The sequence below is a fragment of the Elephantulus edwardii genome, unplaced genomic scaffold (assembly GCF_000299155.1).
Source record: "Elephantulus edwardii isolate Elephantulus edwardi_28Jun2011 unplaced genomic scaffold, EleEdw1.0 scaffold00182, whole genome shotgun sequence".
Lineage (NCBI taxonomy): Eukaryota > Metazoa > Chordata > Mammalia > Macroscelidea > Macroscelididae > Elephantulus > Elephantulus edwardii.
This window is the reverse complement of record NW_006399932.1, coordinates 4,653,943-4,679,073: the sequence shown is the minus strand read 5'-3', so window position 1 is coordinate 4,679,073 and position 25,131 is coordinate 4,653,943. Positions and strand designations below refer to the sequence as shown.

Here is a 25,131-nt window from a genome sequence, read left to right as displayed (position 1 = left end):
GCCAGTAGGGTGGGGCTGCCATCATCGTTGGATATTCAAGAGCACTGTTCCAGGCTTCCTCACCTGGTGGCCCTAGTTAGAGAGCAAAGGGCAAGAACCCCTAGGTTGGCCGTGCCAACACGCCCAGCAATAACCATAGTTCATAAATCCTCCAGAAGTCCCTGAGCTCCGTGCATAACAAATTATCTCGGGAGGAGCCGTGAAAAGGATGACTTCTTAGAGAGTGGTTGTGATTCAAAATGCCCAGCACTGCGTCATCTGTGGTCAATCAACCTCACGGTCACACAGAAACTCTCCTTCTCCTGGGAGATGACTGTTCACAGAGTGAAAAATAAGCCCCCACCCAAACAGGTTGCCACAGAAGACAGCCGTGCCCAGTATGGATTCAGGCTCGATTTGGTCGGCACTGTGATCAGCTTTCAAAGTTGTAATAGAACAGATGATACACTCCACAAGTAACAGTGATCTCCAGGACATGACACCAAGCCCCAAATGTAAGGCTGCCTCACTTCACATAGGGGACTGTGGAAGCCCCCATGGAGAGAGACCTCTTAGGGAAACCATACAGGTCAACACCATCATGCAAAACAGACCACATCTATCTGATTCAGATCAGACAACAAAATGCCATCTGCATGTACAATGGTCTCATCTGGCCAATCCATGTGAGTTTTACACAGGCATGTGTGTTCAGAGGAGATGCTCAGAGGGACACCCTTTGGAATTCCACTTCATTTGTATATCCTGTCAAAAGGCACACAAGGGCTAGATCCATCACACAAAACACAGCCACTATTTCTGACAGGTTAAACCATGTTGTTGTTGTTGTCAGTCGTCGTTAAGTCAGTTCTGACTCATGCTGACCTTATGTATGGACATCAGAATGCAATAATGTATATCTTCAACATCATTAGGACATTTGAATCCATTGTTGTATCATTGATTTTTATTATTTTTTTTTTAAGTGGTTAACTTTTGGAAGTAGATTACCAGGCCTTGCGTCCTAGTCTGTCTTCATCTGGAAACTTTGCCAAAACCCATGCCACACAAACGACCCCTGCTGGTATTTGACATCCTGGTGGATAGCTTCTACATCACAGTGACGTGCACACTGCCACAGTATGACCAACTGACAGATGGATGGTCTGTGAGAAGCAATGAAATAAGTATAATAATATAATCTGCAGAGGCCTGCGTCACATACTTCTACACAAAAGGGGCAAGAAGGGAACATTGTAGGTGATGACTACAGGGGCCCCATTTAGCCTCATCTCAGTCAGATCCAGCCTGCACGTGAACTCCTATGTTTCATCAGAATAGCTGGATCCACACGTGGGTAGTAGGCACGTGGGCAGAAGAGGACATAGTTGTTGCTTTGTGCCTTTCAGTAGATCCCAGCTGAAGAAGACCTCATGTATTACAGAATAGAACTTCTCCAAAGGGTTTTCTTGACTGTAATCATTAGAGAAGGGAGGAGATCACCAGGCCTTTTCTTCCGTGGTTCTTCAAACTACCAAACTTCTGTATCTGTCACTTGGGGACTTTATTCATAGGTAAAATCCAACATTTCATAAATTTTCCGAAGTCTATCAATTTTGCTAGTACTTGGTGAGAGACAAGAAAAATGCCCTGTCTGAAATTAGTCCTTCATTGCTCCCCAGGTTCGACTTGACAGCCAATGTACGGGAAATCTCCGGCAGGAGGAATGTTTGGAATCCTGCTTCGAGGCCCCTCGGACTTATCAGTATGGAAATAACTTAACAGCACACAAATGCAGGGTTCCCAGAGTAAATCACTCCCATCCCTGCTCCTAACTACACTTCACACTTACCTGAATTGATGAGATGATGGAGGCAGAGACTGTTTCTTGTAGCTATTATATTATTTCCCTTTTCTTTTCACAACGTCAATTACCACACACACACACACACACACACACACACACACACACCCCTCTGTGAGGAGTTCAGGTAAGTGACTCTTACTCTACAGAGGCTCATGGGAGCTAACATTTGGTCCAATTTTCCAAATGTTGGTGCTGTTCTCTGGAAACACTTCCCCCCCCCCCCCCAAGAATGGAAGTTTCACCTTTCAATCATTTTGCTGTAATCTGGCCCAGAGAACAGGTCTGTTTTCCTGGTTGCGGTCAGGAACACTGACACAGGGCCTGTGGAGGACAGTGTGGGCTTCTAGGGCAGATGGAAAAGCCTCTTACACCCAGGTACACTTCCGGTGCGCTGGGCCTGCCTAGTTCCTGGGAAGTCCTGAATTCCTCATAATCCATAGGCAAACAAACAAACAAACAAACAAACAAAAAAACCCAAACAAAACCAACACGTTTCCTGGGAGGAGAGACCCTTCACTGCTGTGATTCCCTTTGAGGCTCAGTCCTGAAGTCAGGGCCTGGCTTGCCTGAGCACAGGTAACAGTGACACAAGCTAAGATCCCTACTCAACCTGGAACACAAAAACAATCCTGAGGAGAAAGCCCCCTGCTTGGAAAAGCTGCCCTTTTGTCAGCCTCAAAAGCTAAGCTTCATAATTGTTTTAGTGAGGACCATCCCAGCCAAATAATTCAATTGGGCTAATTTTCATCTCCAGTAAGTGGCCTGATGGGAAGCCTGGCCAGCAAGCATCCCTCACAGACTGACTCTGAGCTCACTGAGGTGCCTGGGAACCTCAGCGCTCCACTGCGGTTTAGGTTATTTTTTGTTTTCTTTCTCTTCCCTGTTGTTTTATTTTAGTGATCCCCTCCCCTCATTGGCCCTTTTAATGTATCCCATGCATAGAATGCTGGAGAATCAGGACCTGATTGACCACATGTTGCTGTAATAAGACATGTCACAATTCTGTGTTTAACAGCTTCCAACACACTCCCGCTGTTATTCCCATGACATAGCACACCAGTCCCTCTCTCTTTGAGCAATGATAATATTTGGAGGAACTTCGGCTTAACCACCAGAGAGAGGCAAAGGGCTTCAAGAGTCTTTGTTTGCTTGTTTGTTTTACTTTCAAACATTCCAGTATGTTTCTATTTGTTTAAATAATTTAAAAAAGCAGTTGTTTTATAATGATATTTAATGGCAGGCATTGACTTAAAGAGTCTAAGAATTTTCTTAGAGTTCATGGCAAGAACCCAGCAAGAAGTGATGCAAGTCTAGATTTGAGGTGATAGACATAGGAAATAGAGAGAGTGGGGCATCTTTTTCCTAAGAAGGTTGACTGGATCCAAGGAATAGGGCAAAGCTGACTCCTTGGTGTGTCTGTGATGGAACCAGAAGTGTCAGGCATTGGAGTGGGAATGGTACGGGTAATGGGGTGAAAGATAGAACACTGGCATATTTAAATGAGAATGTCAGTAATAGCTTCATGTTTATGTTGCTGCTGTTACTATATGCTACTGAATCAAGCCAATTCAAAGTAATGCCATACATAGTGGCATCACTGACTGGAACTCACGGTGTCACCTTCCTTTGACCATGGATGTCCCTGCATACCAGCAGACTACACAGAATCTTTGGTAATACTCATTATCAATTTTCATTATAGAATAATATGTGATAAATATACATGCAAAGTACCTAAATATAATATTTCTCAGATTATATGAATACAACAAAAATCATCTTCTTCCTTCCTGCATTTAATGACATTATTATTTACAACAGTATTTGTAACCGAGCAGAAGCCTTTAAAGTTTCTCTCCTTCTTTTCCTTCAATTATTATTTAATTCTCAAAAAAGTATTGAGTATAGGTTCAAACACACTAATTACTACAATATCATGCTGAAGAGCAGAGAATTTGACAAATATGCAACTTTGAAAACCCTGGTAGCAACCAAAGCAGCACATCTGCTTGTAGCAGGTCAGAAATAGCCTTGTGATTTAGAGTATCATAGTAATTGGATAATACTGACACATCAGACCACAGAATATTAGAAGGTTTAAAAAGTAAATTAACAAACAACTATGAGATATAATCTCACCCTTGCAACAACAGCAAAGTTCAAACAACAAAAGCTGACAAGATTGTGGAGAGATTAGAACCCTTATTCAACCCTGGTGGGAGTATAAAATGGTGCAACCACTATGGAAGGCGGTATGATGCTTTCACCAACAGTCAGAAATAGAAACAGCATTTCACCCAGCAATGACACTAATGGAAATATACTCTAAAGAAATCAGAGCTGCTTTCTACGAAGATGGCACTGAAAGCGAAGAAGGAAGCCCCTGCGCCTCCCAAAACTGAAGCCAAAGCAAAGACATTAAAGGCCAAGAAGGCAGTCCTGAAGGGCATCCACAGCCAAAAAAAAAGGAAGATCTGCATGTCACCCACCTTCTGGCGGCCAAAGATGCTGAGACTCCGAAGGTAGCCCAAATACCCCCAGAAGAGCACCCCCAGGAGAAACAAGCTTGACCACTATGCCATCATCAAATTTCCCCTGACCACTGAGTCAGCCATGAAGATAGAAGATAACAACACACTTGTGTTCATTGTAGATATCAAGGCCAACAAGCACCAAATTAAACAAGCTGTAAAGAAGCTCTATGACATTGATGTGGCCAAGGTCAACACTGATTAGGCCTGATGGAGAGAAGAAGGCCTATATTCGACTTGCTCCTGACTATGGTGCTTTGGATGTTGCCAACAAAATTGGGATCATCTAAACTGAGTCCAGCTGGCTAATTTTTAATATAAATTTTTCTCACAAAAAAACAAGAAATCAGAACTGCCACCCAAACAGATATATATGCACACTTATGTTTATTGCTGTGTTAGTCACAGTAGCAAAGAGAAAGGCAACACAAGTGTTCATCAACAAATGACTGGATAGAAAAAGTATGGTATATTAACACAATGGACTACTATGCGGCAATGAAAAACAAGGAACTCATAAAACATTACACAAAATGAGTGACCCTGGAGGACATTATGCTGAGTGAAATATCTCAGTGACATGGGGGACCACCATGGGTGGCTGCAGGGAAACTAGAAAAGAGGAGATAAACAATGAACAATGTATTGGAACAGATGAAGGAAAGAGCTATTTAAAAGGAATATATGATTATGCATTATTTGTATGACAACAGTCCAGAATAAAAGGTGCATTACAAAGTGGACTAGGGAAAGGGTGGAGAGAGGGAAGAAAATGTGCAACAATGAATTAATGGAAACCCACTTTTCTGTAAACTTTTGTTAAAATCATAAGAGAAAAAGTAAATTAATATAGATTTAGCTTTATGAATATTGTTGTTGATTGCCATTGAGTCAGCATGACTCACAGCAGCCCTATGAACGAAAGACTTGAAGCCTTTTGATAATTATAGTTTCTCAAAGTTCATAGAGTTTCCAGAAGCATCTTGTTTAAGAAGCGATGCCACTCCTCCTTCTAATATTAGTGGTTAAAAATTCGGCTTGTGAAAAAATATTTCTGTTGTTATCACTAAATACAGAGATATTTTTATTAAAATAATAAATTTCTGTCAAAATGCTGCATGGAAATGTCCTCTATAGTCATTTAGGCATCACTCCCTTAGACTGTCACTTGGTACGGTGCACACCTCCTCTCCCAGCCTGCTGAGTCACCACTGCCACACATGATGGAACTAAATTCATCATCAAGTAGTGATCGGACCGCTGTGATCCACAGGATTTTCACTAGCTGACTTTCTGAAGCAGACCACCAGTCCGTCTTAGTCTGGAAGCATCAAGGAGACTGTTCAGCACCATGACAACACTCCCATCTCCATGACACACAGGTGGTGGCTGCTCTGGCAGCCTGCTCACAGGTAACCCAGCCCACGTTTCCCAGAGGCAGATGCAAACTCTGTCACCACTGCCCACAGTGGGAGGCTGTTGTTGTTGCTGTGTACCAAAGAGTGGGAACTGACTCATAGCTGACTCTCCAGCTGGCTTTAGGGGGCAGTGTAATCGCAGGGGTGGAGGAGACTGCCCATCTTTCACATGGAGGGGTTAGAGGCTTGTATTCAGGTCTGAGGTTAGAGCTAGGCATTTAGATAAAGGAAACATCTGGCTAGAGTTGATCATTCTGCCATTAGAACGGATGAATTTTCTAAAGAGAAAGTGTAAACAGAAAGAGACTAGGAGGCAGAACAGTCTGAGAGGTAAGAGAAAAGCCAGAAAATGTCACACCTACAACAGGTTCTCCATGATGAGGACCTAAAAGCTCTTCTTAAATCTCTCACGTCTGCATCTCGCTTTGCATTTGTAGAAATTATTATTAGTAACACCTGCAACTATATCATCTGTTAAAGAGATCAAAATAAAAATCATCATTCATAATTTTGCTGAAAATAACATATGTGGGCCTGCATAAGCTTTACGGGTATAGATCCTTTGATTGCAAGCATACTCAATTTCAACTGATTAGGAAATATTGAAACAAGAAAATATCGTATTCTTCAATCTTTCTACTACTAAGAAAGGCTCCAAGAGTCAATGTTCAGCTTCTCCTAACAGTCTCCATGTTCCATATTACACTAGCCTCGTCTTTCCTCAGGTTCTTCACTTGAGAACACCCATCATGGGCATGGCGTGAAATGAGTGCACAATCTTTCTAATTCAGATTTTCGCTTCTTAAATCCTTGGGATATGTTATCAAAAAGACAGAGACTCCAGTATCACTAGAATAAATATAATGAGATTGCAAACGTAAATAAGACCTATGACCAAAACCTGAACGCTTAATATTGGACTCAGAGATTGCAAATACAAAGACTCACAGCTCAGAGACATTCACCTATAATCACTATCGATCATTTTGGGGGTTGTTTTTGTTTGTTTATAACACTGCTTGAAAGTAGAAACAAAAACTGCAAAATACTTCAGCAGTTCTATCTTCAGGTTTAAGAAACAGGATTTTTATTTTTTAAATGTAAGGTTATGCAGATTCACCCAATAAGGCTCAAATTATCTAAATACTTACCCAGATATTTTTAATTTTTTTTATTTTATTATTTTTGTGTGAGTGTACCATCAAATCAGATCTGACTGGTACAGGAGGAGACTGTCCCTCCTTCCCAGGCAGAGCATCTGGTGGATTCAAACCGTGCACCTCCGGGATTGTAGTTGCAGCTCCTTGCCACTAGGCCACGAGAGCTCCCCTTATACTTACCCAGATATTACAAGGGAAATACCCGGTGCCTATGTCCACCAGTCTTCCTTCAAACCATGGGCTTTCCCTTAACATCTACATTAAACATATTGGGAATCAATTTGCCACTTTTTTTCAAGGTGTTAGTCTAAGAATTTCATTGATCAGAGAATGTCTTGATTTTGCACCAAAGGGGAAGGAGAACTGTATGAATTTTTGTTACTTGTCAACTTCTTTTTAAAGTTGAGGCAGGTTTGAAGATCACATCATGATTCATTTGTATGTGTGGAAACAGAAACCAATTCTTAACAATCCCTCTTAAGACTGTGCTCTTATGGGAGCTCTGGTGGCACAGTGGTAAGCAGCTGCACTGCCACCTGAAGGCATGCGGTCCAAATCCAACAGCTGCTCCACATAAGAAGGACAGGCAGTCTCCTTGCACGTGATTAACTTCTGCCTATGAAAACCCACCTGAGAATCAGCTAGGGGTCAGTTCCAAGTCAACGGTATAAAACAACAAGATTGTTCTCATTATTAATAAATCCCAGTGGCTCAAAACACAAGAGACTTCTGGTTTATCCTCTGAGATAAACCACTTTATCCACTTCCTGCCTAAAAAGGTAGAAGACTAAAAGTGATTTACATTTGGGTGCTAAAGTGGGGGGACAAGAGGTATCCTCGTAAGACTTGGATTTGCCATCACTGGGGTGAGGAAAGTAACAGCTTGTCATCTCCAATAACATTGTCAATTGGTGTTTCCTTTCAGTCATGCTGATAAAAAGATCAAAAACGGTCTCAGCAAAGGCAGTAATCTACCTTCAAAGAACAAAACAGGTCAACATTTTCAGTCATGAACGACAAAATCTCTCAAGGAAGTATTCATCCAAGAAGGATTAAGCAAACATGGTGAGATTTTCAAAACCTGGATAAGACAAGATTTAGGTTTCAGAATATTCTTTTTCTCCAGACTTCCAGGGGCACGGAAGGATTATTTCACACAAATATCACAGAAGCAGCATGCCGATGGAGCCGGAAACATGCAGCTGTTGGACTTAGCGCGGTGGCTTTTACTTTCCACCCATTGCTGTTCACATCATGTCCAGAGAGCAGGCATGCTTACTAAGGGCTGGGAGAAGCAGGACTAAGAGAGACAGTAAAGAATCTCCCTCCCTGCACCCTCTGCCCTCAAATAACTTGTGATATCGGGTAACATGACTTCCAGGTATAGAGTTTAATCAGATTGAACAGCCGACTTCTCTCTGAGCTGAGGCTGACCTAGCTATGCCCTGTTCTGTGGTGCCTGTTGCGCTAGAATACATGATCTTAAGATTGTAGCCTGTCCCCTGCTCCCATGTGTTAAACAGGCAACACTCTCTGGGGACAGACTGCACATTTCATCAGTTGAGTAGGAATTCTGGAGCATGGAAATGTCCTAATTTGCTATTGCTGCATCAGCATAATGAGCCAGAGTTAGGTCCTATGGGAGAATAACAACACTTAGCACTTATACACAGTGCTTTTCATCTTCAGGGTCCTTAACCACGTTAGGATGTAACGCTATATTTCTCAGCAAGACAAAGGAGTTCATTTTTAGCCCCTTTATTCCCTTTCTTCCTACCTTTCTACACACACAAACACACACACACACACATACACACACACACACACACTACCAAATTATGAATCTCTCTCCTTCTCAGATGTATATATTCAATTTCTTTTTAAGAAAAAGAATAGAATGTAAAAGGTCAATTAATTTAATCTCCTTTTTCTTTCTCCTTTTTTTTCTTTGCTTTGCTTTCTTCTCATATGAAACTTTCAATCAACTCATCGATTGTCAGACGCTGGAGTCCGTTCAGCATTACCTCTGGAACTGGGGCTCTTATACTTGATTTGACTCGCTCTGGATCACAGAGCTCTAGTGGCTTAGTGGTAAGGAGCTGTGCTGCCAACTCAAAGACATGCAGTTCAAATGCACCAGCTGCTCTGAGGAAGAATAATGAGGAATCTTCCCGTGAGATTTGCCATTTCTGAAAACCCACAAGAGGGTCAGCTGTGAATTCATTCCAACTCAACAGTACACAACAACAACAACATGGATGGATCATGTTCTCCTGCTTTGTCTCTGGCCACTGAGGAAAGCAGAATATTCCACCCTGAGGGATTCTGAAGACCTTTTCCAAGCTCCACACTCAAACTCATCTAGATTCAGGCCTGGCCTAGAAGATGGCATCTAGTCTTACATACTTGAACACCAACCCTAATGACTTAGTGATAAGGTGCTGTGCTGCCAAGTCAAAGGTACATGGTTTGAATTCAACAGCTTCTCAGAGGGAGAAAGGTGAAAAACCTCGTCCTTTGTGATTTACTGCCTCTAAAAACCACTGGAGGGTCAACTATGAGTGGGTTCCAACTCAATGGCACATAACAACAACAGTAACATATGTCTGTAGGAATGTCTGGGTGATGCAAATCGTTCATGTGCTTGGCTATTAATAGAAGGATTGACGGTTCAAGATGACTTTTTAAAAAAATAGAATTTTTTTTTAAATGTCAAGTGACCTATACCACATAAAGCAATAATTAAAGAAACCTCTATGGAGGAAAGATGAAGGTGAAGTACATATGGTTTGACAAAGATAAGCAATATCACTTTTTTTTATTTAAAAAATGGCTTATTGGTAATTGTTCTGGTATGTATCACTTTGAAACATCAGCAAAAGTAACCATAATGTATGTTGAGTATATATGCACATATTGCTGCTGTTGTGGGTCATGAAGTCAGAACTGACTCATTACTGATCCTCCAAAAGGTTTCCAGAGGCAGTAAATCACCCAGAGGAGACTGTCCATCCTTCTCCCACAGAGAGCTGGTGGATTTGAGCCATGGGCCTTTGGATTGCAGCACAGCTTCTTACCACTAGGCTTCCAGAGGATGACAGAGGAGAGGGCAAAATTAAAATCTGTTGTTCACAGAGTTTCTGTGAGTAATAGATGAATCAATAGCCACAAATAACAACATCAATAAGTGTTAATAATTGTATTTTCAATTGCCTATATAGAAATATATGTGTTGGAATCCCATGGATGCATATGCACCTACAGATTGTTAAGTGACATAGAGTCAGCTATGACTCACAAAGTAATATTTTATATCTCAATTTGGTGAGCTGTGTTCAGGGTCTTTAAAAAGCTTGCAAATTACTTTCCAAGATACAACTATGGGCCATATGCACCCAGAGCAAAGAGAAAGAATAAAACCAAAGATTTAAGAAGAAACTAGTTTATAAGGCAAATCTTTCTACATGAACCAGGTAGACAAATTTTTGTTAGGTGCCACTGAGTTGACTAAGACTCATAGTGACCCTATGAACTATGAGTCTGAACCTGCCCTGTCCTGTGCCAGCTTCATCACACATCTCATGTGTGAGTCCATTATTGTTACAGTCACTGTGTCAATCCATCTTGTTGAGGGTCTTCCTCTCTTACACTGACCATCCACCCTTCCAAGCACAATGTCTTTTTCCAAAGACTAGTCTCTCCTAACAACATTGCCAAAGTATGTGGGAGGAAGCATCACCATCCTTCTACATGAATTATGCTCTCGTCTCTTTTTAGAAGGATTAGATGGTGCTCAGTCACATACCATAGACCTAGATATAATGGGAAAGTGTGTGGAACAGTACCTCAAATTCCTAAAACAAAGCAAAAACCTTGACTCACTGTACTAGTGGAGACTAGAAGACTCCCTGATCCTATTGCCCTATGATACTCTTCACACCTTGAACTGAAACCAACTCCTTTAGTAGTAACCTAGTTGCTATGAGTTACAGGTGACTCAACAGCACAAAACCACCACAACAGTCGCTAAATAACAATTTGATAAAAAAAGAGTGCATATCACCCATACATCAGTCATTCTTTTAAAAGATCAGTTATGTGAGGCCAGTAAGTCAATACAAAGATGAAAATGTAAAGGAATAGGAAAGTTCGGTTAATAAAATCAAAACAAGCTGAACTGAAATAATGAGAAAGTTCATGCATTGAGACGAATATAACCAATGTCACTGAACAACTGATGTTGAAATTGCTGAAAGAGAATCCACACTACTGTATAAATCTTCAAAAAGCACAATAAGATAATATCTAACAAAAGCCCTAAACACTATGGAGCACACTTCTACTGTGACACACATGGGTGCCCATGAATCAGTTGACTTGACAGTAACTGACGGTAATAGGTGCATTTGCCCAATTACATCTCCAGGCTGGTCTGCCCTTCCTGAATTACATCCTTCAATGTCCAACCGCCTATCCAGTTTTCCACGTTGTTGTTTTTATGTGCTGTCTGGTTGCCTGTGACTCATAGAAACCCTATGTACGAAAGCCCTAAAAACCTTGCTCTATCCTGTGCCAATCTTATAGTTTCTGACATACCTACCCCCATTACCCCAGTCACTTAATCAAACCATCTCACGGAAGGGCCTTCCTCTCCTGTGCTGTCCCTCCACCCTCCTAGGCATGACGTCCCTCTCCAACTACTGGTCCCTCCTTACAACATGTCCAAAGTATGTCAGAGCTTCAAAATCCTTGCCTCTAAGGAGCAGCTTGGTTTTACCCTCTCTAGGTCAAACCTGTTCATTCTCTTAACAGTCCATTGTATATTCAATATTCTTCTCCAACACCAGAGCTCAAAGGCATCAATTCTTCTTCTATTACCCATAGTCACTGTCCATCTCTCTGATGCATAGCAAGTGACTGCAAAGACCATGGCCTGTATCAGGTGCACCTTACTCTCCAGACTAACATCGTTGCCCTTCAGTACTTTAGAGAGGTCTCTTAACAGCAGATTTTCCCAATGCAACACATCTTTAAATTTCCTGGCTGCTGGTACCAAGAGTGTTGATTGTGAAGCCAAGCAAACTAAAGCTGTTTACAATCTCAATCGCTTCATCATCCATCATGATGCTGCCAATCGGCCCAGTGGTGAGAATCTTTGTTTCTTTGATGTTGAGCTTCAATCTATATTGAAGGCTGCAGTCCTTGACCTTCTGCAGGAGGCACTTCAGGTTCTCCTCTGTTTTAGCAAGCAGGGTTGTGTCACCTAATTCCCTATTATTTCTTCTAACCGCTTCTTCCCACAGACAACTATCTTTCCAATTGCTCAGGACTAAAAGCTGGATCCATTCCTTTTTTTTTTTTTAAAAAGTTCTGTTTTGTTTTACTAATTTTGTAATGGGTGCTGCAACTGGGTGAGTTTTGACTCAGAGCAGCCCCGTATACAACAGAACAAAATTGTCTAGTTCTGCAAAATGTTTGCAATGGTTACGATGCTTGATTTCATTGTTGTAGTCACTTTGTTAATTCTTCTCATTGAGGTGCCTTCCCATTTCTGATGACTCTCTAATGTGCTAAGAATTATATTATTGTCTAATGACTGGCCCCACCTTATATCCAAAGTATGTGAGGCATAGTTTAATAATTGTTGTTTCTAATGAAAAAGAATTCATTCTTGATTCTATTTTTTCATTACTCCTCACATTAAAACCATGAGAAAAATCTGCTGATTCTATACCTCCAAAATAAATTGCACAATTTAACAACTCCCTGCTTCTCCACCTTAGTCTCATCTTTCTGATTTCTTTCAATATCCTTTATCCCCCCTTCAATATCCTAATTAATGATCCTCCTCTTCTGCCAGTGTCCTCCAACTAGTAATATTCAACTCAGCGGCCAAAAGAAATATTCTAAGGTATGAGCATGCTCTTATCATTCTTGCAATCCACATTGTCCAGTGGTTCCTCATCTTACCAGCAGTAAAGGCCAAAGTCTAGAAAGGCCCCATCAATGTCTCTTTCTTCCCATATGCAGCTCACTAGCCTTCAGCCAAACAGGTCAGTGCAATTCTGCAAACATTGGGTAACAGGTTGTTTCGAAGTCTTTACATTAGCTCCACTTGGACCATTCTTCTTCCAGATATGTTCCTAGTTTAGGCCTTTTTCTACCAGCCGACTATCCACTTAATAGCAATACCACTAATCATCATGTGATGGTATACAAGTTTTTACTAGTTTGTTTGTCTTGCTCATTAGTGGTAAGCCTCAGAAAGCTTTCAATAAAAATTCATTGCTGGCTTTTCGGCTTTCGGCTCAGAGGAGGCCTCGGTGCAACTTTCTTCGGTTGTCCTGCATCTGGGTTCATCCAACACCAGCCGTCTCCGCCATGCTGCCAAGTTCGACCCCAACGAGATAAAAGTCGTGTACCTGAGGTGTACCGGTGGGGAAGTCAGTGCCACTTCCGCTCTGGCCCCCAAGATCGGCCCCCTGGGTCTGTCTCCAAAAAAGGTTGGTGTTGGCATTGCCAAGGCCACCGGTGACTGGAAGGGACTAAGGATTACAGTGAAACTGACGATTCAGAACAGACAGGCCCAGATTGAAGCGGTGCCTTCTGCCTCTGCCCTGATCATCAAAGCCCTAAAGGAACCACCCAGAGACAGAAAGAAGCAGAAAAATATTAAGCACAGTGGAAATATAACTTTTGATGAGATTGTTGGCATTGCCCGGCAGATGCGACACCAGTCTTTAGCCAGAGAACTCTCTGGAATTATTAAAGAGATCCTGGGAACTGCCCAATCTGTGGGCTGCAATGCTGATGGCCGTCACCCTCATGACATCATAGAAGACATCAAGAGTGGTGCTGTGGAATGCCCAGCTAGCTAAGGAACTACAGATGAAAATATTTCAATAAAGGATCATTTGTTTAAAAAAAATAAAATATTCATTGCTGAGGAGACAGAACTTCTCCTCTGATCCTTGATCATATTTTAGGAGACTGTAAATCACACAGGAAGAGATTGCCCCTCTTTCCTCTGTGGAGCAGCTGGTGGATTCAAACCACCAGAAAGGTTTTCTGCCTTTGAGTTAGCACCACAACTACCTACAGACTACACCACCAGAGCTCACACTACACTATTCCAGAATCTGGACTTCATGACGAAGAATGTGGCATTAGGATCAGAGGAAGACTCACCAAAACCCTGCATTATGCAGATGACCTTGCTTGCAGAAAGCAAGGAGGACTTAAAATGCTTGCTGTAGAAGATCAAAGACCATACCTTTCAGTGTGGATCACACCTGGATAGCCAGAAAACAACATCTCCTTTAGATTTGGCTTCCTGATGTTCCAGTGCAACCTTTAGAGTCTCTTCTGACGTCCATTTCAGTTTTTTCTTTCTTCTCTGTATTTATTATGACTTTTTGCTTTCTTCATGGATGATATTCTTGATATCATCCCACAACCAATCTGACCTTCAATCATTGGTGTGCAATGCCTCAAACCTTTTCTTAAGATGATCATGAAATTGCAATGGAACTGATTCAAGATCATATCTTGGTTCATGTGAACTTATTCTAATTTTCTTCGGCCTCAATTTGAGCTTGCATATGTGTAATTGATGATCTGACCCACAGTCGGCCTCTGGCCTACTTTTTACTGCTCATATTGAGCTTCTCCAACAATTTCTTCCACGAATGTAGTAAATCTGATTCCTATGCAGGCCACTGAGTGAAATCCATGTATAATCTTTTATAAAAAGTATTTGCAATGAATAAATCATTGTAAATGCACAATTCAATCATTCTATTTCCAGCCTCATTTCTATCACAAAGCCCATATTTTCCAACTACTGTTCCTTCTTCATTGTTCCCTACTTTTGCATTTTAGTCACCATTTATCATTAACACATCTTGTTTCCATGTTTGGTCAATTTCAGACTGCAAAATTTGGTAAAAATTCTCAATTTTTTTCCTCTTTGGCACTGGAACATATGTTGTTGTTATGTGCCGTCGAGTCGCTTGAGACTCATAGTGTGACCCTATGTACAAGAGCCCTAAACTCTGCTCTGTCCTGTGCCAATCGCACTGTCTCTGACACTCCCATCCCGATTATCCCAGCCACTGAATCAATCCACCTCATAGAGGGCCTTCCCCTCCTGAGATGTCCCTCCACCCTCCCAAGCATGATGTTCTTCTTCAAGGACCGGTCTGTCCCCACAACATGTCCAAAGTATGTTAGACGGAGCCTCAGAATCTTTGCCTTGAATAAAAGTCATGTTAATGGTCTTCCTTGAGCTGAAGAGACTATTTCAAAGGGCTGCTCAGGAGGACAAAACAAAGTAATATAATGGAATGTGCAGAGAGACAGAATTGGAGAATAAAAAGGAAATAACTCACTCCACATTTCTCAAGCTGAAAGAACTTAAAAACAAATTTATGTCTCATGTCACAATATTGAAAGATGCTATGAGCAATGTATTGAATGACCCAGAAAGCATCAAAAGAAGATGGAGGGAATACAGAGAGTCACTATACCAGAAAGAACTGATTGGCACTGAAAAATTTCAGGAAGTACCATGTGAACAGGAGCCAACATTAATTAAAGAGGAAGTGGAAGCTGCATCAAAGGCATTGTCATAAAATGAGGCCCCAGGAATCTAGGGGATACCAATTGACTTGTTTCATGTACTCACTAGTCTATGCCAGGAAATTTGGAGGATGGCTGTCTGCCAATGGATTGACAGAGGTCAATATTTGTTCCTATTCCCAAGAAAGGTAATCCAACTGGATGTGGAAACTAGTGAACAATATCACATGCAAGTAAAATACTATTGAAAATCATTTAAAAATGGCTGGAACAGTACATAGATAGGGAATTTCCGGAAGTTCAAATAGGATTTAGAAGAGGCCCTGACACCAGAAATATCATTGTTGATGTCAGATGAATCAGGGCTAAAAGTAAAGAATACCAGTAGAATGTCTATTTGTGCTTTACTGACTATGTGAAGGCATTTGACTGTATGGATCATGACAAGCTGTGGCTAACATTGAAAAGAACTGAAATTCCAGATAACTTGACTGGGCTTATAAGGAACCTATATCTGGATTAGGCGGCTATTATGTAATCAGAGCAGGGGAGCACTGCATGGTTTGGAATTGGGAAGGGAGTGCATCAGGGATGTATTCTGTATCCATACTTGATCAGTCTATATGCTGGGCAAATTATCCAAGAAGCTGGACTCTATGAAGAGGAGTGTGGCATCAGGACTGGAGGGAGTATCATCAATAACCTGTGTTATATAGACAACATAACCTTGCTTGCTGAAAGTAAGGAGGATTTGAAGCACTTGTTGCAAAATATCAAGGAATGCAGCCTTTAGTATGGATTTGGTTTCAATATCAAGAAAACAAAGATTCTTACCACTGGACCAATAGGCTATGTCATGATGGATAGAGAGGAGACTGAAATTGTCAACAGCTTCACCTTGCTTGGATCCAAAATTAACACCCTTGATACCAGCAGTCAGGAAATAAAAAGATGCACTGCCATGGGGAAACCTGCAGTTAGGAACCTTTTCAAATTATTGAGGAGTAGTGATATCAGTTTGAGGAGTAAGGTGTATCTGATTCAGACCATGGTCTTTCCAATTACTAGCTATGCATCTGAGACTTGGACAATGAATAAAGATAACAGAAAAAAAAATGATGCCATTGAGCCGTGGTGTTGGAGAAGAGCACTAAATATTCCTTGGTGGCCAAGAAAACTAATAGATATGTCTTGGAAAGGGTGCATACTCTGGACATATTGCTCGGAAATGCTATTCCTTAGAGAAGGACATCATATTGGGAATGGTGGAGGGTAGGCAAGGGAGTCGAAGATCTTCAACCAGGTGGATTGACAAGATGACTGCTGCAGTGGGCTCTTGTGTGTCAGGAAGTGTGAGGATGGAACAGGACACAACTGATTTCAGATCTTTTGTTCATAGGATCACTATGAGCTGTACTCAACTCGATGGCACTTAATAACAACAACAACATCCAGGGAAAAAAAAATCATCATTAGGAAAATAGGAAACATCATGATAAATGGAAAAAAGACTGACATTTTCAACGATTTCATCTTACCTGGATCCATAATTAACATCAACAGTTCCAGAAGTCAAGAGATCAAAAGATGTGTTGCATTGAGAGAATCTGCTGTCAATGACCACTCCAAAAGAGCAAAACTGTCAGCTTAAAGGCTAAGGTACACTAGATCCAAGTCATGGTCATTCCAATTACTTTCTATACATCTGAAAGTTGGACTAAGGACAATAAAAGAATAAATGCCTATAAGTTGTGGTGTTGAAGAAGAGTACTGAATGTCCTATGCACTGACAAAAGAACAAACAAATGTGTCTCAGAGAAAGTCCAACCACGGTGCTTCTTAAAGGCAACACACTTTGGGCATGTTGATAAGAGAATTCAGTCCTTGGAGAAGGAAAGCATGATGGGAAAGGGGGAGGGTCAGTGTAAGAGATTAAGACCTTCAGCAAATGGACTGGCCCAGTATGAAAACAGGTTCAAGTATATCAGGTAATGAGAATGGTACAGGATAGATTAGCGTTCAAACCCATAGCGTTACTATGAGTCAAAGTTGACTAAATGGTGCATAAAAACAACAGTTGCTCTTTAATAGAATTTTTCAGATCAATCTGCAATGAGAAATTTAAAATGGTAGATTGAGGACCAGATAATCTTTCCAATTATCTTTGTACAACATCTTAGAGCAAGAATCTTTCTAAAGCAAGTTCTCCAGTTCATTAATCCACTTTTTACTTTACTAAATCCATGCAAAAAAAATTAGAAGAAAGTTGGAAAGAAAAAGAAAATTGTATCCAAATTTGAAGTCAAAGAAGAGTGGAGCAGATAACACTCAAGAATAATAAGGAATGGGTTAATTAAGGAGTTCAGGTTTCTATTTTTCAAACAGAAGGAACATAATTGACGCAGTAGCTATAAGTGTAGTGTATCAAGATACTGGGTTTTGTTATTATTGTTGTAGAGAAAAACATGATTCAAATGCCAGGTGGAAGTATGCTGAAAACTTGAGCAGCATCTTCTTCTATTCCTCATTCCCTGACTAGTGGCTTCCAAAGAATTGCGAGTGCAGAAGGCAACAATCCAGCTCGCTTTCATGCTGGATGAGTTATCATTTAGTTGCCATTCTGGATGAGGTACCACAGAATTACCATTTCTCTCATGAGGCTATGGCAACTAACACTGAACTGGCTCCTCTGGTCTGAACAAAATAAGAACAAAAAAATCCTAAGAGCATTGGCTATGTCCAGCTTCAGTGCATGAAAGTAGGATTGGGATATGAGATCATGGTCTCCTGAGAAACCATTTCCAACCTATGGGAGATACTGGCTATAATATTTCCCTTACTCCATACTCATCTCCAAATTATCCCATACCTATGAGTAATACTGAAGAGAAAGAAATAACTATATGTCCACCATTGCACTAGATGCCTTTCTCAACTTTGACTAATTATTTCAATCTTTCAAATTTAATTATTTATGCTCTTTCTCAACCCAAAAGCAATTTAAAGAAACTCACAAAAACAAATACCGTGAAAATATTTTTCAAGTTAAAAATCAGGACCAGAGAAAATATAAATGAGAACTGAAAGTTTAGTCCAAGAAAGAAAGTAAAATATGCTCATCACAGTTTTCTAAAAAGTTCTCAATGTTAAGCAGAAAATTTGGCTTCATGTTACCTAGCAGTCAAAGCAAAAAGAGAAACAGAACCAATTACATGACACTCAGTGTCCGTGAGGAGAAAATATTTCAGTTCCTCAAGGGAGGCAAACCATTTCCTGGAATTCAGATGTGTAATTTATGTTGAAGATCATGAATGTGGTGGGGAACGTTTTACCCACGACTGCTCTTAGTAAAAATATCTGTAGAAAATCATAGGCATCTCAATTGCCATCAGGTTGATTCTGACTGGTGGCAAACTCATGCGTATCAGAGTGGAACTCTGTGATCTAGTAAGTTTTTATAAGTAGGTCTGTCACCAGACCTTTCTTCCAGGGTGCATCTGGCTGAACTTGATCTTACAGGCCTTTGTGAGCAGCCAAGCATGTTAACTCTTTACACCACCAAGGAATATCTAAGTTAAAACCTCCCTATCAGAAATGAGTACATTCTAGTGGCTTAGCCTGAATGGAGTTGCATTACTAACCAACAGTGGGGCCTCTCTGGCATTTTAAATCTCAACGGGAGAAAGATGGACAAGCTCTTCTCATGCAATTTATAGCCTTGGACAGGTGGTGGAGGGTCAGCAATGAGTCATTTCTAACTGCAGAACAATGAGTGTAATGAGTTTTCATCAGAGATGAAGACAATATTAACCACATCTTTCTTAAGGTTTAGCTTATCCAAGAAGCCAACTTTTAACTTTTTGGGAAATTAAGAAGCTATCCTCTTAAATAGTCCCTGTATATAGGCCTATCCATCTGCAGAGACCAGCTAAATGTATAATTATTCAAACACCTGAAATTTCCAAATAAGAATTTTTAGGTTCTTTCTTACTTCTTGTTGGTTATTATTAAAATTATTACTAGTATTATTATTATTATTATCATCATCATCATTAGTGGTGGTGGTTTTTTATTTTAATCTGTTCCTACTACAAGAAGATAAAGTGCACATGTCTTTTTATTGGCACGGTATTTTTTTAAACCCTTTTAAGGATGTTGTTGTTGTTAAGTGCCATGAGTCGCAGGTGACTCATAGCAACCCTATGAAGGAGAGTCCTCAACGCTTGAGTGCCTTTCATCCTCTCTCCAGGTTCATAGAGTTTCTGGAGGCAAGCTATTACAGAAGTGGAGTAAATTTGTTTTGTTTTGTTATAGGTATTTCATTTTACTAGGGGGAAGGAGATTAACTCTAAAAAACAAACAAGTTGTAAATAAAATCTATCGATTAGGATTTTATAACCTCATTGAAACTTTCACCCATTTTCATGATTTTTCCTAAAAGCAGCTCAGACTGAGCTAAAAGCCCATGACTATTACGATGTGAGAACGTGACATAGTTAAGCTGGTGATGGGGAATTATTATAATTCACATAGGAGATGATTCATAGGTTTTGAAACACTCAGGAACCATCAGAGCCTTTTAACATTTCCTTCTGGATGAACAGCTGGGATATCAGAATTCTTCACTAACTAGCTGATCCTCCCTGTAAAATGATTTTCAAACTCCAGCACTACATTAAGTCAAAAGCTGAAAATAGTCTGAAGAAGTATATGAAATGGATCTCCAACATTTTTAAGAACAACAACAACAAAAAATTTCTTAACTGTAGCTAACACATTTGTCACAACAATAGCTGTTCAGTAGTATGACCAGAACATGCAAGCTTGACAGACAACTAGCAGGAAGACTGTGGTAAACAGAGAGCTAAAGTGTGGGCTTGGATCAGAAGAAATCCCTTCTTTCGTCACTACGATGATGATCCTGTTCTTTTTCCCTTGACGATTCTTTCCTGCACTTACCAGCCATGTAAGACTGGTCATTAAAGACCATTTGATCCAGTAATCCCATTAGTAGGCAGACATTCCAAGGGGAAAAAGTTCTAAAATAAATAGACCCATGTACACCCGTGTTCCCTACAGCATTATTCACAATAACAAAAAGATGAGAACAACTCAACTGCCTATCAGCAGCTGAATGACTCAATGAACACACACTGGGATGCCATGAAACATTAAAGAATAATGAAGACTTTACAAAACACCACTAAGCATGAGTTAATTCAGAGAACATTTTGCTGAGTGAAACAAGACAGTTACAAAAGGACAAATACGTCCTTGTAAAAAGCTAAAGAAAGACTTATACAGAGAAAGAAATATTCTTTAAAAGTTAACCAGGGATGAGAGAGGAAAGAGAGAGGAGGAAAAATCAACAACTGAAACAAACTCGCTGTGGTCAAGTCAATTCTGACTCATGGTGATCCCCTATCAGGTCTCCCAGACTATAAATCTGATCCAGAACTGCAAGATCATAGTCTCTGCGGACATCAAGACCATTTGACATAACACAGTCCACATAACAATTGCCATAAGAAAGTCTATGTTCCGTGTCTTATTTTACTGAGTAGTAAAATGAAGTCTTACAAGCTTGCAAGAAGCCATCTATGGTGAACTACTGGTCTCTCAATTCAGAATAAATAAAAGACACAGAAAATTAGGGCAAAAGACAAATGTACTGTGCAGCTCTCAAGATCAGAAAAACTAAAAGGTGCTCAGATACCATTTCTGACCACTCTAAAAGGTATCATAGTAGAAGGTCGTGGATAGAGTAGGAGAAAAATGTGACACAAAACTCAAAATCAGACAGATGACCCAGTTTACTGCTCTGATAGAGACTAGAGGAACCCCTGAGACAACGGCCCTTATTTACCCTTCATGTCTGGAACTAATCTAACCCCAGTGGTTTAACTTTCACACAACAACAAACGCCTTTAAAATGAACAATTGGACCAGGGATGTATCCCTTAGAACAACTTACCATATTAGACCAAAAGGGTAGTATTTAGTGAGGGATGAAAATCAGAAGTAGGTGAGAAGTAGAATAAAGGATTAAAAGAACCAAGACTCACAGGGAAGAAGTAAGAAGAGTGTGGTCACACTCTAAGTATAATCATTCATGTCATCAGTTAAAATACGTGCAAGTGATTGAATGGCAAACCAATTTGTACTGTGAACTTTCACTCAAAACTGCAATAACATAAGCTATTCTAGAGTCAATAAAAAAAAAGATTATTAAGTATTTAGTAAAGTTTGAAACAACTGGTTTTGCAAAGAAAAATCTGGAAGTATATGTAGGTCAAGAACGTGAGTCAAGGAATCAGGTACTTTCTTCTTTTGCTTGAATTTCATATTTTAGGTGCCTATTTTTCCAAGTTTTATTTAGCATTAGATGCTATCAAAATCAGAAGCTGAGTGTCTTTATTTAGACCAAACTCACTCAGCAAGTGATTCAGTTCCAACTTTTATCAATCCCCTCAGGGCAGAGCAGAATCCTCCCATAGGGCTTCAAAAGCTGTTAATGTTACAGAAGCATATTGTTACTTCTTTGGTAAAACAGCTGGTGGATTCAAACTACTAATCTTTTAGTTAGCAGTGCAGCACCACCAGGGCTCTGAAACATTAGGCAATGCTCGAAAATGCATGGATGATACAAGCTCATACCATCTGCAGCACCACCTCCTTTCTGAACAAAGGCTCCTAACAGTGTCAGAGGCTGCGTCTCTCCAGGGGTCATTCAAGCTAACCTACCCGCTTGCTGCTCTCCTCTTCCTGGGCTTTCCTGAACTCGTGCTCCAGGGAACAGTCCAACTCGTTGAAGAGGCCCACTTCCTCACAATTTTTCAGGAATCTTGTTGGAGTTGGCGTCTGATCTGAAAACAGAGACCAAATGATGATAAATGGGATCTTCTGCTCAGAAGTCAGTAGCAAGCAAGACTTCCAAGCTCACCAATCCCTTCCTCTTGTCTTTAAATAAAATGCAGGCCAGCCATCCGAGAAGCCCTAACCATACAAAGGTTAAGTAGTTGGTTGATAACTAAAAGTCAGCTGTTTGAACCCACCAGCCACCACTCCATGATAGAGAAGACCTACTACCACAAAGATTGGCTTTGGGAACCCTCCGGGCAGTTCTATCCTGTCAGAGGTTCCGCAGGCATTAGAATTGACTCCACAGTCCACAACAACTAGCTATCCATAGTCTTCTAACACTTTAAATTAAACAAGAATGTGGAAGGAAATTAAATTGTAAATTGTAAAAAAAGAAATAAAATGTGTGGAAGGTGGATGTATGTGTGAGTTCTCCAAATCTTTTCTGGACTGAATTATAGGAGGACTCGCCATTTACTTTCCCAATTAGACTGTATTGTTTAAGAATACATTATACAGTGTGGCATGGCTTAAAAAAAATCAAAATTGGGGAAATTATTTCACTGAAGTTGGATTTTTAGAAAAATCTACTGAACCCATTTATACATGAATTCAGGGGACTTATAGCATTCAAAAAGAAACAAATAAGCATGCTAATCCCTTTTTTTCCTGGAAAGAAAAATTTAACAGTTCTGCTTCTAATTCTGAAAGTCACACAAGGATGATAAAAGTTTCCATGTCAAATGCTTGCAGCTCTCATTATTTTGTTTTTTTCTTCTTTACTATAGTAAAAAGAAAGTTGAGGCCAAAGAAAATTAAAATAAGTCCATAGGAACCAAGATAGGATCTTGAATCTATTTCATCTGAATTTCAAAAGTATTTTAGGAATAGGTTTGAGGCACTGAATGCCAATGATCAAAGACCAGATGAGTTGTAGGATGATTCCAAAGTACCATCCATGAAGAAAGCATGGAAAAAGTCATAAAAAAACAGAGGAGAAAGAAAAAATCTAAATGGGTGTCAGAAGAAACACTGAAAATTGCACTGGAGCGTTGAGAAGTCAAAACAAAAGGAAAATATGCCAAAGTAAAAGAGCTGAACAAAATATTTCGAAGAGCAGCTCAGGAGGACAAAGTATTATAATGGAATGTGCAGAGAACTGGATTGGAGAATAAAAGGGGGGGAGTTCACTCTGCATTTCTCAAGCTGAAAGAACTGGAAAACTAATTTAAGCCTCGAGTCACAATATTGAAAGATGCTATGGGCAATATATTGAAAGACCCAGAAAGCATCAAAAGAAGATGGAGAAATACACAGAGTCACCGTAACAGAAAGAACTGATTAGCACTGAAAAATTTCAGCAAGTACCATATGAAAAGGAGCCAGTGGTCATGAAAAAGGAAGTGGAAGCAGCATTGAAGGCATTGGTAAAAAATAAAGGTCCATGAATCAATGGGACACCAATGAACTTATTTCAACTAACAGATGAAGCCTTGGATGCATTCACCAGTCTATGCCAGGAAATTTGGAGGATGGCTGTCTGGCCAAAACGGATTGAAAGGTGTCCATATTTCTTCCCATTCCCAAGAAAGATGATCCAACTGAATGTGGAAACTATCAAACAACATCATTAATATCACATGCAAGCAAAATACTGCTGAAGATCATTCAAACATGGGCGGAAGTACATAGACAGGGAACTTCCAGAAGTTCAAGCAGGATTTAGAAGTGGCTGTGGCACCAGGGACATCATTGTTGATGCCAGATGCATCCTGGCTGAAAGTAAAGAATACCAGAAGAATGACTGTTTGTGCTTTATTGACTATGCAAAGTCATTTGACTGTGTGGATCATAATAAGTTGTGGCTGACATTGAGAAGAATGGGAGCCCCAGAGAGCTTAATCGTGCTCATGGGAAACCTATACTTGGACCAAGAGGCTGTTAGGCAAACAGAGCAGGGAAGCACTGCATGGGTTGGAATTGGGAAGGGTTTGCATTAGGGTTGTATTCTCTTTCCATACCTACTCAGTCTATATGCTGAGCAAATTATTCGAGAGGCTGGGCTCTATAAAAAGGAGTGCGGCATCAGTATTGGAGAGAGATTGGCTCATCAATAACCTGTATTATGCAGATGATACAACTTTCTTGTTCAAAGTGAGAGGGACTTGAAGCACTTGTTGTAGAAGATCAAGGAATGCAACCTTCGTTATGGATTGCATCTCAGTGTCAAGAAAACAAAGATTCTTACCATTGGACTGATAGGCATTGTCATGATGGATGTAGAGGAGATTGAAACTGTCAATAGCTTTATCTTACTTGGATTCACAATTAACACCCATGATACCAGCAGTCAGGAAATAGGAGATGGATTGCACTGGGAAAATCTGCAGTTCAGGAGCTATACATCTGCATTATTCCTAACAATGTCTATGGCAGATGTTTAGAAAAACATCAAACTCATTGCTGTTGTGTCTGAATTGAACCATAGCTGACTCTCTAGCAGGGTTTTGGAGGTTATAATTGCATTCTTGGAGGAGATTGTTCATCTTTCTCCCATGAAGCCACTGGTAATTTAAATAACCTTTGGGTTAGCAGTGCCACTCCTTAGGGCTAGGTCATCAGAGCTATAACTAGTAGTGAGGCAGACACTACTACTGATTAAAATGCTTGTCTGGCTTGATTACACTGAGCTGCAAAGCCTCTTTCCACATAAAATCTTAAACTGCCATCTCAAC

At 40.3% G+C, this 25,131-nt stretch overlaps 1 protein-coding gene across 1 annotated transcript in view; it reads right to left on the bottom strand.

The window, feature by feature from the left end:
* The window catches only part of CREB5 (cAMP responsive element binding protein 5), a 574,610-nt gene that overhangs the window by 438,794 nt on the left and 110,685 nt on the right, over nt 1-25,131 (bottom strand). Inside the window, exon 4 of the mRNA XM_006896122.1 lies at nt 22,280-22,401. Within this exon, the coding sequence (XP_006896184.1) occupies nt 22,280-22,401 (122 nt within the window). The remainder of the gene's footprint in view (nt 1-22,279; nt 22,402-25,131) is intronic.